This window comes from Tursiops truncatus, chromosome 4 (genome assembly GCF_011762595.2).
Source record: "Tursiops truncatus isolate mTurTru1 chromosome 4, mTurTru1.mat.Y, whole genome shotgun sequence".
Lineage (NCBI taxonomy): Eukaryota > Metazoa > Chordata > Mammalia > Artiodactyla > Delphinidae > Tursiops > Tursiops truncatus.
In genome coordinates, this window is record NC_047037.1 from 143796650 (window position 1) to 143812924 (window position 16275).

General features: G+C 49.0%; 1 protein-coding gene across 4 annotated transcripts in view; it reads right to left on the minus strand.

The window, feature by feature from the left end:
* MCM3AP (minichromosome maintenance complex component 3 associated protein) overlaps positions 1-15949 on the minus strand; it is a 46116-nt gene extending 30167 nt beyond the window's left edge. For all 4 annotated transcript variants that reach the window (XM_019922361.3, XM_019922360.3, XM_073804618.1 and 1 more), the window contains exons 1-11: positions 15809-15949; positions 13631-14952; positions 13162-13385; positions 10932-11010; positions 10568-10709; positions 9293-9483; positions 6858-6997; positions 5257-5454; positions 4674-4942; positions 2723-2885; positions 682-842 (exon numbers count right to left, since the gene is read on the minus strand). In XM_019922361.3, the coding sequence (XP_019777920.2) occupies positions 682-842; positions 2723-2885; positions 4674-4942; positions 5257-5454; positions 6858-6997; positions 9293-9483; positions 10568-10709; positions 10932-11010; positions 13162-13385; positions 13631-14852 (2789 nt within the window). In that variant the 5' untranslated portion in view covers positions 14853-14952; positions 15809-15949. The remainder of the gene's footprint in view (positions 1-681; positions 843-2722; positions 2886-4673; positions 4943-5256; positions 5455-6857; positions 6998-9292; positions 9484-10567; positions 10710-10931; positions 11011-13161; positions 13386-13630; positions 14953-15808) is intronic.
* Between the last annotated feature and the right edge of the window lie 326 nt (positions 15950-16275).

The window sequence follows — 16275 nt, forward strand, 5'->3', positions numbered from 1 at the left end:
AGGCCACCCTTCACCTCCTCAGTGCCCTGCAGTCACTGCGTCGCCAGACGGCCATGTGGAACTGAGGGGAGGCATCAAAGGCCGCGCCCAAGGCCCAGCCCACGGCATCCACCACTGCCAGCGTTTCCTTCTGACTCGGGAGCCACCTGGCCTCACTGTTAGCAGCCCCGGGTGCAGCAACGCTCCCCTACACGCTCCCGGCTCATCCCGTGAGGGCAGGTCTGCAGGCAGCAGACGGGGCCGGGCTGAGGAGTCAGAGGAGGATGGGTTCAGGGAAAGCCCGGATCCGGGCACGACAGGCTACAGATTATGGAGCCATTTTCTGGGAGAGGGTCCACAAGTCCTACCACGTTCTCAAAACTCTGACTGCAGCAGAGGAGAGGCCCTGGCCTGGCCAGAGAGGCCATCCTCAGGGACAGAACAAGGAAGGCCCCAACCTCGACCATCAGCTTCTTGAGTAACTTGGGAAAAGTCAGGAAGAGTCTGAACCCTAACCTGCTGAGGAACAGCGTGTGGCCTGGGGACATCCCCCGCGGTCCTGAGCCTCGCCTGCTCCCCTGCAGCCCAGGCAGCGGAACGTGCCTTCGCCAGGGCCTGGCGCGCAGCTGGCACTTCCCAGCCTCCCCAGGGTTAACAGGGAGAGAAGGAGAGCGGCCCGGCGGTTCGGGCCTCGGTGCTTACCCGTCGGAGACAGTGAGGCCGTGGCAGCTGAGGAAGCCTGTGGCGTCCTCTCCGTCTCTGAAGAGCAGCATGCGCACCACGCCGTCCAGGGGAAAGGTGGTGGAGCGCTGAGTGCTCGCGGTGTACGCCACGTTGAGCGCTCGGAGCGCGTCCTTGCGGATCTGAGAGAAGCCAAGTCACTGAGTCGCAGAGGGTCAGGCGCTCCGTGACCGCAGACGGCTCAGTCCCTCTGGAAAGCACCCCGGGTCCCAAGCTTAGCGCTCATCGGGCCGTCTGCTCAGCAGAATGCCCAGAAATGATGCAAAGCAAACAGTTTCACATACGGAAAAGGCTGGGCCACGAAGGCTTTACTTATAAGAAAAACTAGAAAACCAACCACCCACCAGCAGGGCAGGGAGAGTACACTGTGCATCCGCCACTCAACAGAAAGCCGTACAGCTGCTGAAAATTACTGCAGAGATGATGGAATGCCATGGAAAGCGTGTGACATGAAACTGAGTAAAAGTCAGAGAGAAAGTTGCTTCACAGCATCACACTGAGCATTTTAAACACGGGGACAGAGGGAACCATGAAGGCACAGACAGGTCAGTTTGATCCCAGGACCCCGGTGGCCCTGCCTCTCCTCTTCAGTGGGCTTCAACCAACTCAACCCAGATCTACAGTGTTACTTCAAGGCTGGCATGCACGTCCATGCTGAGTGTCCAACAGTGGGCAGACAAGACCCCTGTCCTCACGTAGCTGACATGGCAGGAGACACCAACACTGAACAAAACGAACGTACAAAATGCACAATGCGTTTAACCGCGACAGTGCAACAGAAAGAAGAGCTGTGGAGGAGGGCAGGGCGCGCTCTGCCTAGAAGGGGAGCCCAGCCCGGCCCTGGTGGAGGGGAGCTCTGCGCGCTCGGATAACAGCCAGCGCAAAGGCCCTGAGGCAGGCGCGTGCTGGGGGCTGGGGGGCTGGGGGTGGAGCCAGGGAAGACAGGAGAGGAGATGAGGTCCAGGAGACAATAGGCCACTGTGGGCCACTGTTAGTGAAACGCTTTGTCTTTCTAAAGAAAAACACTTAGATTTCTGTTGAGTTTAAAATTATTAAAATGGGTACAAATGGTCGACTATCACTGGTATTTATCAACTGCACAGAGTTCCCCAAGCAGCATGTCGTTAGAAATCTTTTCATTTGTTCCAGAGTTTCAGTTCTCTTGGAAACTGTCGGATCTGACAATGAGCAAACTTGCAGAAGACTTTGCCTGGGATGCGATGGTGGGTTTAGTCACTGTTTACCGGAGGACTTGTGACCAAAGAAGAAAAATGACCTGGAGTCACAAAACCAGCCAGGCAGGTTCCCGAGATCTCCCAGGCAACCTCCTCCCCACCCCGCGGCTGTCAGGGGCTCCCAGCAATGACTCCAGGCGGCACTCTCCCGGCATTCCCCACCACCACCCCGCCCACCCGCAGCTACGGGACAGCACAGGGGCTGCTGTGTGAGGTGGGCGTGCAGGCTGCTCTATTATCGTCCCCGAGTGCTTCAGAAGGCGAAGACCTGACTCTGGAAATCTGAGACCAGGAGTTCACACTCTATGCAAATCCTGAGGTAAGAGACTGGTCTTGCCCCGTCTTTGTAACCCCAGTGCAACAAAGAGCAGGCACTTTAGATATTTACCGAAATGAATTTAGCAACATCAAGCTCACTCCAAAAATGAAGACAGATAACACTAGTAAGTTCTAGGTCAGGGGTTTGTGCATGCAGTTTGCTTTTTGGCTTGTTTCCATGGAAGATGATAGTTCTGAACGCAAGTTATCATTCTGAAGAGATTTCTCTCATCTGAACCAGAAGAAGAGTATTTCCCACTGCACAGCCTTTCCATCGGTGATCAACTGTGCCAACCCCATAAACAGGTAACAGCAGTATCCCCTCAGGGGCTGCTGCACGAGACTTAGCCCAGGACCCGCTGAGATGCTCCTGTCATAAAGAAGCTCTCAAATGTCACAAGTAGCAACCAGCTTTCTGTCAATTCTGCAAGTACAGTGTCAGTACTCACCTGATTAAAGTAACAATGCAGAAGACAAGCATTCAGATAAGAAGCTGACTGGACCAGTTTGAAAAATCGCACAAAATTGTTACTGTTCAACGCAGCAAAAGCCTGAACAGCGAATTTCACCTCAGAGGAGTTTCTAACGGCAGGATGGAACTGCTGCACTTCTCTGTTAATTAAAGGAGACGAAAGGGGTTAGAATTTGACCTTTAATTAGACAAAATTTCCATGAAAATAGATCTGACAATAAAACAGATTTCAACTATACTGAAAAAGAAGGTCTTGATATGGTCACATGTGCCAATATGTTCATGGTTTACCAATGTCAAAGCCACCACTCAGGCTGGATTGGTAACAAAGATTTCCTTTAAAAAGATGATGAGGGACTTCCCTGGTGGCGCAGTGCCAAGAATCCACCTGCCAACGCAGGGGACACGGGTTCAAGCCCTGGTCCAGGAAGATCCCACATGCCGCGGAGCAACTAAGCCCATGCGCTACAACTATTGAGCCTGTGCTCTAGAGCCCGTGAGCCACAACTACTGAAGCCCGCGCGCCCCAACTACTGAAGCCCGCGCACCTAGAGCCCGTGCTCCACAACAAGAGGAGCCACCGCAGTGAGAAGCCTGCGCACCGCAACGGAGAGTAGCCCCCACTCGCCGCAACTAGAGGAAGCCCGCGCGCAGCAACAAAGACCCAACGCAGCCAAAAATAAATAAATAAATTAATTAATTTTAAAAAGATGATGAATAGTAAAGTAAACAAATTGAAGCAATAATTTAAGAATTGATTATCAAAGAGTCACTTTAATGCCAACTGACTGCCAGCTGTGTGTTTGAAGATGACGCCTAAGAAAGTTTAACTTTGTTTTGTTTGTAAATAAACGGATTTGGGGACTTCCCTGATGGTCCAGTGGTTAGGAGTCCGCGCTCTCTCTGCTGAGGGCCCAGGTTCCATCCCTGGTTGGGGAACTAAGATCCCACAAGCTGTGCAGTGTGGCCGAAAAAAAACAATTATTAATTATTCAAGAATTACTCAAGGTAGGGGACAAATGCCTATCATATACGAAAAGACTACACAGCCATTTTCCCTAGTTTATCTCCAAGGCTTAATTTAAAATCAGTCACACACATACACATTCTGCAAGCTGACAGAGTTTCAGCATAAAGAAGGGAAACTGGGGACCCAGTTTACCAGTGACAGGAACGGAAGGCTAGTGGACTCTAACATATTTCTCATATAAATGTCTCCAGATAGATCAGGCCAAGGTTTAAGATTCATTCTTAATATCCCACCCTTAGCATTTGTTTCACACGACTTTTTCCTCTCCTGTGACTTAGACCTTTTTTTTTTCTTTTTTTTGCGGTACGCGGGCCTCTCACTGTTGTGGCCTCTCCCGTTGCGGAGCACAGGCTCCGGACGCGCAGGCTCAGCGGCCATGGCTCACGGGCCCAGCCGCTCCGCGGCATGTGGGATCTTCCCAGACCAGGGCACGAACCTGCGTCCCCTGCATCGGCAGGCGGACTCTCAACCACTGCGCCACCAGGGAAGCCCTGTGACTTAGACGTTTGACGAGGTCTGTGTGCACACGTACACGAGGCAACACGCTGGCAGCTCTGATAGGGGACCCTGAGCTTTCCTGTCCTAGTTCACTCGCCTTTTCTGCTCATACAGCAGATTCCTTCCTCGTGCTCTCCCACTGACAAGGAGAACCTGTCCTCAGAAAGGACCTGGGGCCCACTCTGGATGCACTGGTGCCAGCAGGCATCCCCAGCCTTCTGCTCCCAGTGGCTCAGCTCCAGGGACTGCACAGCCGAGCCCAGCTTTCTCACTAACGTCCCAGCATTCGACACCAGAGAAAACTCAGTGCTCCCAGCACCACTAATCCTAAGTGCTCTCTTCCTGGTTAAGCTCTGCCTTTCCCTATGGCTTAGGCTGGCTTCTGAACTGGGAAGTTCACCTTAGGATGTCCCCCTTGTTGAGATTGAGCAGAACGTTGTAGCCCTGGAACTCCGCTTCACTGGCACAGAACACGCCCTTGTTTCTCAGGTCTTGGTACATCTCCTTCAGACTCTGAAGGCACTTGGTCATGTTCTCATTGTTGATCTTGGCATCAAAGGAGGACATGGGCTCCTCACACATGAAGTGAGCACAGTGGATGTGAAACCGGGTGCACTTCTCAATCAGAGACACCGTCACTGGGTCACACAGGTGCTGCTGAGTGATGTCCTGGACACGGGTGAGGCGCAAGATTACACGTGCACACGCGCTGTATGCACACACGCACACACCTTACATACACGTTTCTCGTATACACATAGATCTCATTAACATACTCCCATACACAAGAATCAACTATTAGAAAAAGCATGCTTATTACCTGAATTTCTCAGATTTCAATTTGAAACAAAGCCCATGAAGTACATTTTAACAGGACTTTGTAATGATTTTAAGTAACAGTATTTTTTGTCACGGATGAAATGTAACTGAGTAAAATGACAAGAACTCTCACTTTCACTCTGGACTTCACAAGTGGCTGATACCTTCCGTATGCCCCGCGTGCGGTTCCACACGAAGTCGTACCAGTCCCGCAGGCTGCCCTCCTTCTGGTCCATGATCTGGGTCACCAGGTAGTCCATGGTCCTGCTAAGCACCGCCGAGGGACGCAGCTCATGCGGCAGGGGCTCCTCCTGGTCTGCTGAGGAGCGGCTGTACTCCTTCACGGCTGCCGCGTGATCCACCTGAGGGCAGGGAATAGAGACGAGCAGCTGGGTGGCAGGTGCTAGGCCGGCCTCCCAGCTGCTGTGCCCGAAAACGGGGAAAATCACACACACACGCTTAAACAAGGTCAATACTACAGAATACAATTTTAAAACGTAAAATTTCTCTTTGAAGGTAACAATTAAAATTCAACGACAAAATAGAGAAACTTGTTTTTGGCAAACATGACAAGAAGTGAAGATAAGAGGCTATCACATCAACACACAGAGGAATTTTAGTGAAGACACACCTGCTTGGCTCCAAGCACAGAGGTGTGACAGGTAAAGGACGTTAAAGATTCTAAAAGATCTCAGCCACGCTCAAGCACCAGATTAAGTCTACACGGACCAGAAATGGAGCCGGCAGTGCGGAGGGCGAGGTGAGGCAGGGGAGCAGCAGGGCCTGGGGAAGGCCCTCGAGAGTCTGGAGCTGCATCTTCCACCTGCAAGAAGAGGCTGAAGAGGTGCGGCTGAGGGTGGAGCAGAGACGCCCAGAAGCCCATGCCCTGGGCACCGGCTGTGAGCTGTCATCACCGTCTCCTGGGGCAGGAGCGCTGGGCCTTTGCCTTGACAGCTGCTGCCTAGCTGGGGACCCTGAGTCAGGCAGAGGCAGCTGTGTGAAACCACCGGCCAGGAAAGGAGCAGAAGCCCGCAAGCAAAATTAACAGCAAAAGAATCTAAAATGGTGCAGATTTCTGGGGAAACAATTGGGAACGTGCACTGACACATATTCAGGAACCTTAAGAAAGGTCACACATCTGATACAGCACTTCATGCGCAGGATCCATCAGAAGGAAGGAAGCTGAATACCTTAGAGGCATTACACACAGTATGCCCAACAGAATTCTTAATAACGCGGAAAAATCAGAAACAGCCTAATGATTGCAAAATGGGGAGTTTGGACAGAGCTACATAATCAAATAATATGCCTACATTCAAAGTTTTGAATGCTTACTAAGACTTTACCATAACAAAAGAAAATGCTCCTATAAAATGTTAAGTGAAAAAGATTCATACAAAATCATACCTAGAGCATCATCTCAAAAGCACAAAATATAAGCATAAAAAAGGACAGGAATAAAACTGTGAAAAGAAAAAATGGGAAAATTTTTTTTTAATTTATGAAACAAATCTGTGTCTATTTGTTTAGGGAACCATATGGTCCAGTCACCTTATGCAAGACTGCTTCCTACACACCTCACAATGCAGACAATGGAACACGACTGTTCATAGCACATCCCCACTGCCCTCTAGAAAAGTAAACACCAGACCAAATTTGGACAGAAAGGACCAGTGCAGCCTTCCCTCCCCTGCACACGCCCCTCCACCCCAGTGATTAGTACGGCCAGCAGCCTGGCGAGCACCCTGGGGGCGTGGCGCTCTACCTGGTCAGTGCCTGGGACCACTTCAAACACACTAAGCTGGCTCCGGGTCTCCCGCATGTATCGCTCCTTCTCGGGACACATATCCGGGCACGTCCCAACAAAAGTCCTCGCTTTGTCCAAGTCGGTCCTTTTCACCCGAGCTGAAGGCACCAAGTAAAAAGTAAGAATGCACCACACAGTTACTAGAAAGTCAGAGAAGTGCACTTTCATAATGATAAAAGGAGAAATAAAAATAAACATCAAACCACAAAGGAAAAGAAAGAAATTTTAAAAACACTGGGCCTTAGAGAAAGGAAAGCACAGCCTACCACACCAGGTGACAGGCCATCAAGGCCCATGAAGACCCTCCAGGGTTTCTCCCCTCTCCAGATGGGTCTCCAACAATCGCAGACCTTCAGGGCACTCTTGGGGGCGGGGGGGGGGGGGTGTGGGCACACACGTGGGTGTTTGTGGCTCTTATAATGACCTCAATGACACACAATCATGCTACAGTATTTTTGTTAAAAGGATCAATTTGTTAAATGAAAATATTCAAAATTTGCCAGTATTCTAAAACTCTCAGTATTTCATCATGTTCTTAGTATAACAGGAATCACATAATGGAAGTTAGCTGGGTCCTGACCTAAATAAACCACTATGATGACCCACAGAATTAAATAGTTAACAAAAGTATCTTTTAAATGAAATGGAATGCAACAACCTAAAATTTAAAACATTCACATCTTATTTTTATTATATTTATTTATTTATTTTGCTGTACGCGGGCCTCTCACTGTCGTGGCCTCTCCCGTTGCAGAGCACAGGCTCCGGACGCGCAGGCTCAGCGGCCATGGCTCACGGGCCCAGCCGCTCCGCGGCATGTGGGATCTTCCCGGACCAGGGCACGAACCCGTGTCCCCTGCATCGGCAGGCGGACTCTCAACCACTGCGCCACCAGGGAAGCCCTCTTATTTTTATTTTTAAAAAGTCCAATATCTAGTAATAATTTTTTTTTTTGCAATACAAAAATCACATGTTAATGACATAATGTATGATGGCAGGTTTTATTACTGTGTTAAGGAGACACTGTGATTATTCCATTACAGCTTCTCCAGAGAGGAAAATCCTACAGGTTAAACTTACTTTTGAAAAATGTTTGCAAAGAAGGGTACATGCGCTGTTTCATTTTGGGTCACTGCACATATTGCTTAGTGTTAATAGGACACTTGCTTTTTGAGTAGGTTTTAAATACATTTGCGTGGTTCAACGTTCCAAAGGTGCAACGATGTCCAAGATGGGACGCCCCCCTGCCTTGCTCCCATCCTGACCATCAGCGTGAGCGATCCTTTCTCACCTCCATGACTTTTACACACACATAGGCAAGTATGCTTACGTATATACGGACACACACACACTTCCCCCTTTTCTGTACACAACTGGTAGACATTTCCCACGCCTTGCTTTTTCCACTTCACAATAAATACTGATCATTTTTCCATAAAGAAACCCCAGTCTTCTTTCAGGCTATTTAGAATCCCACTGTATGGACAGTTTCCAATCTCTGTCATCACAAACAACCTTGTGAGTGAATCGTACACACGTGGTGGGGTAGTTTGTGGGACGCACTCCTGGAAGTGGAATTCTGGGTCAAAGGCGTGAGTGTCCCCAAGCCTGAAGACACTGCCAACTTGTCTCCCCGGAAGCAGCCTGCCCAAGGATGCAGCGCTGGGGCCCGATGGGGAGATGCCGCCCTAGCGGGTGTGGTTTGCATCTCTCAATCACTCGATGCTGTGTGACGGGCCAAGGGCATCTGCATCTTCCCATTTCTATTTTCCATGTTTAAGAGCCAACTCTTTCTTTTTTTCGGCCACACCGAGCAACTTGCGGGATCTTAGTTCCCCGACCAGGGACTGAACCCAGGCCCTCAGCAGTGAAAGCAGCGAGTCCTAACCACTGGACCACCAGGGAAGTCCCAAGAGCTCTTGACACTTCCTTTTCTGAACCTCTCAGACCTTACTCGTCTTTCTACTGGATTTGGTCTTTTTCATACTGACTCTACAGGACTTTCTGTACCTGGGAAATCAGCCCTTTGTCTGTGATGAGCTACAGATTTTCCCCCTGGATTGACATCTTTTATTTGTGTAGTTTTATTTGTGGTGATTTCTGTTAAATAGAAGTTTTTATTTTTTTAATGTGTGCTTTCTCAATAGCTAAACACTGCCCTTTTAAATTATTTAATCTAGCGTGGATCAATGGTTTGCTGCCTTTCTTCCGAAAACACAATTACATTACAAACACATCTGCACTATCTCCACGTCTACATTCACGGCCTCAGGAGACTAGAAGGCAACAGAGATCATACGTGCAGACTCAACGGCAGTGGAGCCCACAGACGGAAGTCACCCCTTCCCTCGTGGCTCCCGAGAAGACCGCCTCAGCCGAGTCGCAGCCCGTACCTTGCCGCATGACTCTGTCCCTCTGGTCAAGCAGGCGGTACTTCTCCTCGGATGTCTCAGCCACAGTACCTATCAGGGCACTGAGAGACGACACACACAGCCCAAGACCCTCGGAGCCCTCGGAGCCCTCGTCAGACGGGTCTCCCTCAAACTGAGGGGGCTTCAGAAGACTCGGCTTCTTCACTGGAGAGCTACAAGGAAGATGACATGCTAAGAGCTGTGTGTCCATCAGGCATTCGGGTCATTTCCACATCCGAACACTTCCCTTATCCTCCAAGATACCCTGCGCTCCTCTACAGCTGGGAAGGCCAGCGCTGAAGAGAGGCCGCCTTGACGACACTGGCGATGACGTGAAGGCATTACCCATACTGCGCATAATTCGTGTTCTTCAAAAGTGAGATGCGCCCATTTAAACAGTTGAAATGAATTATCTGTCGACTTCTATCTCAAAGAAATGAAACTAACAGTGGAATAAAAGAACGTTTTAACGCCATGAGAAAATACCACGCCTACACGTTTTCATGCACAGCTCCCCTTCAGTAGAAGGATGTACCAAAAAGAACCGGGCATTCTCTGTCAGCTTCCCCATGTTCTAGCTGGCTTTCAACATTCCATGAACTTGAATGTCAAAGAAGATGTAAGGAAAGGAGAAAACAAAAGCAAATCCGCAACTAAACTGGTGACTGCAAAACGTGAGGAAAACTATGCATTGACCAAAATATGTGAAGGATTGAACAGAAGCAGGCCTGATGTGAAAGGAAGGTGAGGTCACACGGGAGTCTGAGGCCAGGAGCCAAGGGGAGGGAGGGGGGGAGGGAGGGAGGGAGGAGCCTTCGGGAACAGAGATTCCACACACACGGGGAGGTCTCTGAAGTGCACACCGAGCGCCAGACCTGGCCTGAGAGCTGCACACGGCTGCACAGTTACAACAATTGCTAGAAGCGATTATTAGGAACACGTGGTTTACAGCCAATTAGACGTTTTAAGGGGAAAAGTGATTACCTATACACGTACACGTCAGACGGGCTGACGACAGCAACTGCCTGGGCTGTGGGACTGAGGGAGGTGCGGCGCCCGGGCCTTTTCAGGGCCGCCTCCCTCTTCCCCTTCTGCAGGCCATCTTCCCACCCTTCAGCCCCTCCTTAGGTGTCAGCACATCACCCGCTTCCCTTTCACGTTGTCATGATGGCTATGAAATCCCTCCTGTTTAGTGACAGTAGAAGTCACAGAACCCACTTGCCCTGTAAAACAGGCATTCGGAAGGACCAGCCGCACCTTTTATTCAGGCTGCCGGCTGCAGCCCTGGCCACGGGCTTGCCAAGAGGAGAGTGCTGAAAGGGTGTGTCCTCGGTGCCCGGGCCAGCTTCACCGTCACCTGGCTGCTTCTCCTTGAGGGAAAAGGGTTTCTTGTTGGGACCTGAGGACACAAGAGTCAGAACAGAGTTTATGATATCACAAGTCACTCGACACTGGACTTTACTTTTTCTTGAAAAAGTAATATTGTAATTGTGACAGGATGTTACAAAGGATCCCAAGGAAATATTACAAGGCAGCCCCACCCCACCCCCACCCCACTCAAAGCTCGAAGGCCTTGCACACAAAGCAGCAGAGACTGTGCAAAGATCAACTGAAAACTCACTTGTTTTTTTCTTGTGCCAGAAGATGGCCATATCCTTATGCAAACCTTTCCCCTTCTTCCTAGCCAGGGCTGCAGATGCCTGGAAAACAGTCCACAACACGAAGGACGAGGACATCAGAGGCCAAAGGAAATGAAGCTCTCAAATGCAATTAGCAGAATTCTGTGCAGCGGAGCTACGCCTCTGCCAGCCACATGTTCTGGCCACACCATCTGCCTTCAGCCCCCGCAGCCACAGCCCTCGCCTGCCTTGCCTGTCTCACAAGCATGTATTTGCCCTTCTCCTTTTCGAAATTAATCACTTTACCATGATAGAACCCATAAACTTGGCCTTACTGGCATTTGGTGAGATGAGTCTCACCAGCTGACTTACTATACGGGAACAGAAAGACTGCCAAGTCACTTAAACCCAAAAGGAAGCTGCAGAATGACACCCACGGGGTGCAATTTATCATAAAATATACATACACAAAACCAACTATATGTTAGTATACCTATAGATGTACCTATGAAAATGTTTAGGAAAACACTCACCACGCTAGATTACTGGTGCTTGCTCTAACGGGAGAGATGGGGGTGATGAAGGACCCCAACTTTCCATTATCAATGAACTGCTTACAATGAAAATGTATTTATATATTTTATTTTTTACGTATTTTTTTAGGGTTCAGCTGGAAGAAAAAGCACATTGCAATAGCTAGAAAATAACTTTAAAAAAATGAGGATTGCTGTACGACCCAGCAATTCCACTCCTAAGTATATACCCAACAGAATTGAAAGCAGGGTCTTGAAGAGATATTTGCACACCATATTCATGGAGGCATTACTCGCAATACACAAAAGATGGAAACAACCCACGTCCGTGGACAGATGAATAGATAAACAAAATGTGGTAACACCCATACAATGGAATAAAAGAATGAAATACAACCACATGAATGGACCTTGAAGACATTATGCTGAGTGAAATAAGCCAGACACAAAAGGACAAATATTGCATGATTCCACTTATCTGAAGTATCTAGAACAGGCAAATTCATAGAGCTAGAAAGTAGATGAGAGGTCACCAGGGGCTGGGAGAAGGAAGGAATGGGGAGTTACTGCTTAATGGTTACAGAGTTTCTGTTTCAGAGGATGAAAAAGTTCTGGAACTAGACAATGTAATGGCTGTATAACATTGTGAACATAATTAATGCTGCTAAATTGAAAAAAAAAATCAACAGAAGGGAATAAATGGCAACCCCCCTAAAACTGCACACTTTTTTGGCACAGAACTTCCACTCTCAGGAATTTAAACGAAGGATATATTCAGAAACATATGCACAAAAATGTCCACAAACAGAAAGTTAGCCAAGTAGGTAAACAGGATGGAATGCCATGTAGCACGTAACAACCCCATTCTCATCTACACTGTCCATGGATTTCAGAAGCTACTAAAGGTTGCCACGTGAAGAGCTTACCAAACGGTGTATGTGGTTGTGACCCCGTGTGCGTAAAAACAACGTGACTATATATTTACAAAGACATCTACCATGATCTTCATAGTTGATATCTTAGAGGATAGAACTATGGGTGATTTTGTGCCCCCTGCCACAGGACTTTCTGGGTTTTCTCCCTATGTTGACAGGTAATACTTCTATCATTTAAAAAAGTATGAAAACATGCTTTGTAAATTTTTATAGAACGTAATTTTTCCCCACAAGAATATTCAGAAAAAATAACAAGATATATAAAGCTGCATAGCGTGAGCAGCTCATGTAAGTGTGCGCCCTACAACCAATGTGTTATGCGCGTATGTGCGCATACACAAATTTAAAGTCAAGGTATATAAGCGATTAACAGCAGTTCTCCCTGGAGGATGGGATTACAAGAAGATTTTACCTTTTCTGCATTGCTCTGAACGTTTACAGTGATCATGTACTATAACCACATAAAACAAAATCAAAAACACAACAAGAAAACTCAAGCCTGAAAAAGTGCTATGTGGTTACAGGGACACTCCCACGTGACCTCGCGGGAATCATTCGCCCAGCATTTCTGAACACCGCACTCAGTGGGGACTGCAAGCTTCTCACAAATGACTCTAACTTATGAAATAGATAATGCTATTCCAATCTCTCTAAGTTAAGACATTAGAGTACTTTTCTAAATTCTAGCAAGCAAATAACTGATAGATTTTAAAAAACAGGTTTTAAAGTGACAAAGTTCACTTTAACTTTGTCGGAGTACTCACATGATCAAAAAAATACACCACTGCAAGCTTTTTGCTGCGCCTGGTATAGATGCGCTGCACTTTAGCAATTTTGCCAAAGTGGTTCTCCAGAGTGGTTCTGTCATTGAGATAGTCAGGGATGTTCTTGCACTGGATCGCTGTGACTTCAGCAGGAGACAAGCCCCCAAGACCGTCTGTGCTCTCACTTCTTTTACTCTGACGGCCAGGAGTTCCTCTTAGAGAATCTAGGGGATCAGAGAACGGGGACAGAAATGTATCAGATGCAATGTTTTCAAACAATAGGAGGCATCAACCAGGTAAGAGCAAAGGAAATTTTCATGGATGTAAGACCTGCTCTGAGATCCTATGGTATGTTAGGATCCCTAATGTTTACAGGGGGTTTACTACGAAATTCAAACTAACATCCAGGGAAATTTACCAAGAACTTGCCAGCAGAATTTACCGTACTTTGTACATTTTTAGAACACACCTTCTTTTTTATCTCTACTTTCAGTTTCTTCCTCTTTATTCACACCTGGAAGCCGGGAAGGTGCCAGGACAGACTGACTGCCTCCTGGGACGGCCAAGTGGTCATTTTCCCCAGACTCGGCACAGCCAGTTTCCTTCTTAGATTCCTTGTTGCCCAGACGACCTACTTCTTTATTGCTTTTGAAGACATCCTGTATTGTCCGACCGAACAAAGTGCCTCCCCGGGGTCGATTCAAGCGGACGGGCCGTTTATCTGGAGGATGATCGCCCCTCAGCAGAGGGTCCAAATCTTCTGCTGCATCATGACCGTGCCTCCTGGGGGACCGGTCCTGGTCCTCCTTCCTTTTCAGTCCTTTCATGAGGCTGGGAAGTGGCTCCATTTGGGAAACAGCTTCTTCGCATCCTTGTCTGACACCTGTTTTGCTAACTGGGAAGGGTTCACCCAAGGACCCTGAAGAAGATATGGGGAAGCTAGCAAAGCCACTGTTAGAACTTCCAAATAGTGCTTTTGGGCCTCTCTTCTCTTCCTCCACAGTCTGACTTGACAAAGCAGAAGTAAAGGCAGATGATGATGAATTATTATTACCTGGTTTTGAAAAGGTAAAATTTGAATTGGTGGCTGAACTACTCGTCACCTGAGAAAAACAAAATGGGGCCAGTCCCCCATGTCCACTACTGACTGGGTGGGAAAATGTAAAAAGTCCGGAACTAATTTGGTTCTGAGTTTTCGCTGGCTCGGATTCAGCCCCCAATATTGGTCTGAACATTGAATTCTCCAGAGGTTTAAAGCTAAATTCTGTTTTCCCAAAACCAGAGCTTGCTATTTCTCCAGTCTCTGGTCCAAAAGTAGAAGTACTTGGGAATGCTCCAAGGTTGGGTGATTTAAAACTAAATCCTGGGTTTCCAGGCACAGATGAACTTGAAGACCCAGAGGTAGCTACAAAGGGCGGAATGTGTTCAAGTCCAGAAAAGAGTCCAACATTTGAGGTTTGGGAGAATCCTAATGTTTGCACTGAAGAAGAAGGACTTTGTCCAGAAGATGCTGGAAAGCTGGACACCTGTGAAAATCCTGGGCTCTTCCCGGATAATGTATTGTTTTGTCCAAAAAGAGAGGGCTGACCAAACCGAAATGGTGGCTTAGCTTGAAACGTCCCTATGGAACCACTGGAAGATGGTGGAAAAGCACTAGGCTGCTGCCCACTGAAAGGATTAGCTGGATTCATCTTCTGATCCAATTACTGGCAGGTAATAAATACGCGCAGAAAAGTAGATCCGCAAACGATCTGTTCAGCTAGGGAGCCCCCCCCTCATCTTCACAATACGCTGAAAGACAAAAATTCAGACCATCACAGCTATGTAGTGCTGGAAGACTAAGAAAAGAATTTTTAATCACATGTCAGGTAAAGCAAAGGGCTAAGTATTCTTATTTTCTGAGAGCCAACTCGTGGGGTTGTTGTGTTTTGGTTTGGTTTGGTTTTGAGTGCGGGGTAGAAGTTGGTACAAATAAATTACTTTGTTACGGAGCTTTAAAGCATGATCGTCTAAAAACAAAAATTCAAAACATTTTACTGAATCGGTAAATTCACGGTAAAACCTCAAATAATAATATGAAAATACATGCCGTTACTCTTTTCAACTTAAAGACAGGAGGTTTCTGACGTCTTTCAATCTCGACAGCCAGAGAATTAGAATGCAACACTGTTAAAACATTAGTGTTTCAGTGTTTCCTCCCGTCTAATTTTTCTCCGAGTAACCAGAGCTCCAAATACTCTTTCCAGACAAAGAAATAATTTGCGTTTTTACACGCGGGCGATTACCCCCAGGAGCTGGCTTGAAGAACAAGAGTGCTCACGCAGAGGCTGCCCCACCCCAGACCGCCGAGGGACAGGGGCACCGGTGCAGCGCAAGCCAAACCTCGGGCGGCGCGGTGGGTGGCCCCGCACCCGCTGTGTTCCCCCCCGCGCCCCCAGTGACCTCCCGGCGCCCCTGGCCCCGCGCCCCTGGCCCCCCCCTTCCGTTAGCGACACGGGCGCGGCGGCGGGAAAGGGGGAGACCTCCGCCCGCCCAGGCCCCGCGCCGCGCTCAACATCCGGCTCAGGGACGCCGCCGCCCGCCGTCCCACGGCCCCTTGGCGCCGGGCAGGAGCCGCCCGCAAGGACCGCGACAGCCAGAGACTCACCGTTTCACTGCGCGCAGCGAGCAGAAGGCTACGCGGCCCCACTTCCGGTCCGTCCCGCGCCTGGGCCCCGACGCGCCCGGATTCGGCTTTCCGGCCGGGCGGCGGCGGCGGAGCTTCTGGTACGCGGCGTCTAGGCCCGGGCCCGCCGGCTTCCGCCCGGTAAGTTCCTCCTCCCCAAAGAGGGGCGGCGGGCGTTCCCCGCGGGCGGCCCGGAGCCGACGAGGCGCTCTCCGCCCCGCCCCCACTGTGCACTCCTTCACCGTTGGGCCCTTCCTCCCCGCTGCCCCGGTTTCCTAGTGGCTGTTGACGTGTGTCTGGCGCGCCTGACTCCACAGCGTGTACACGTCCTTCCGAGTTATGGCTTCCTTACGGTGAAAGGCACATTCCATGACGTTTTTCAACGAATTCCACCAAACAGGGTGAATTGAGTGTGTGCGCGCGGGTGTTTCTGCAGAATTTAGTTTGGC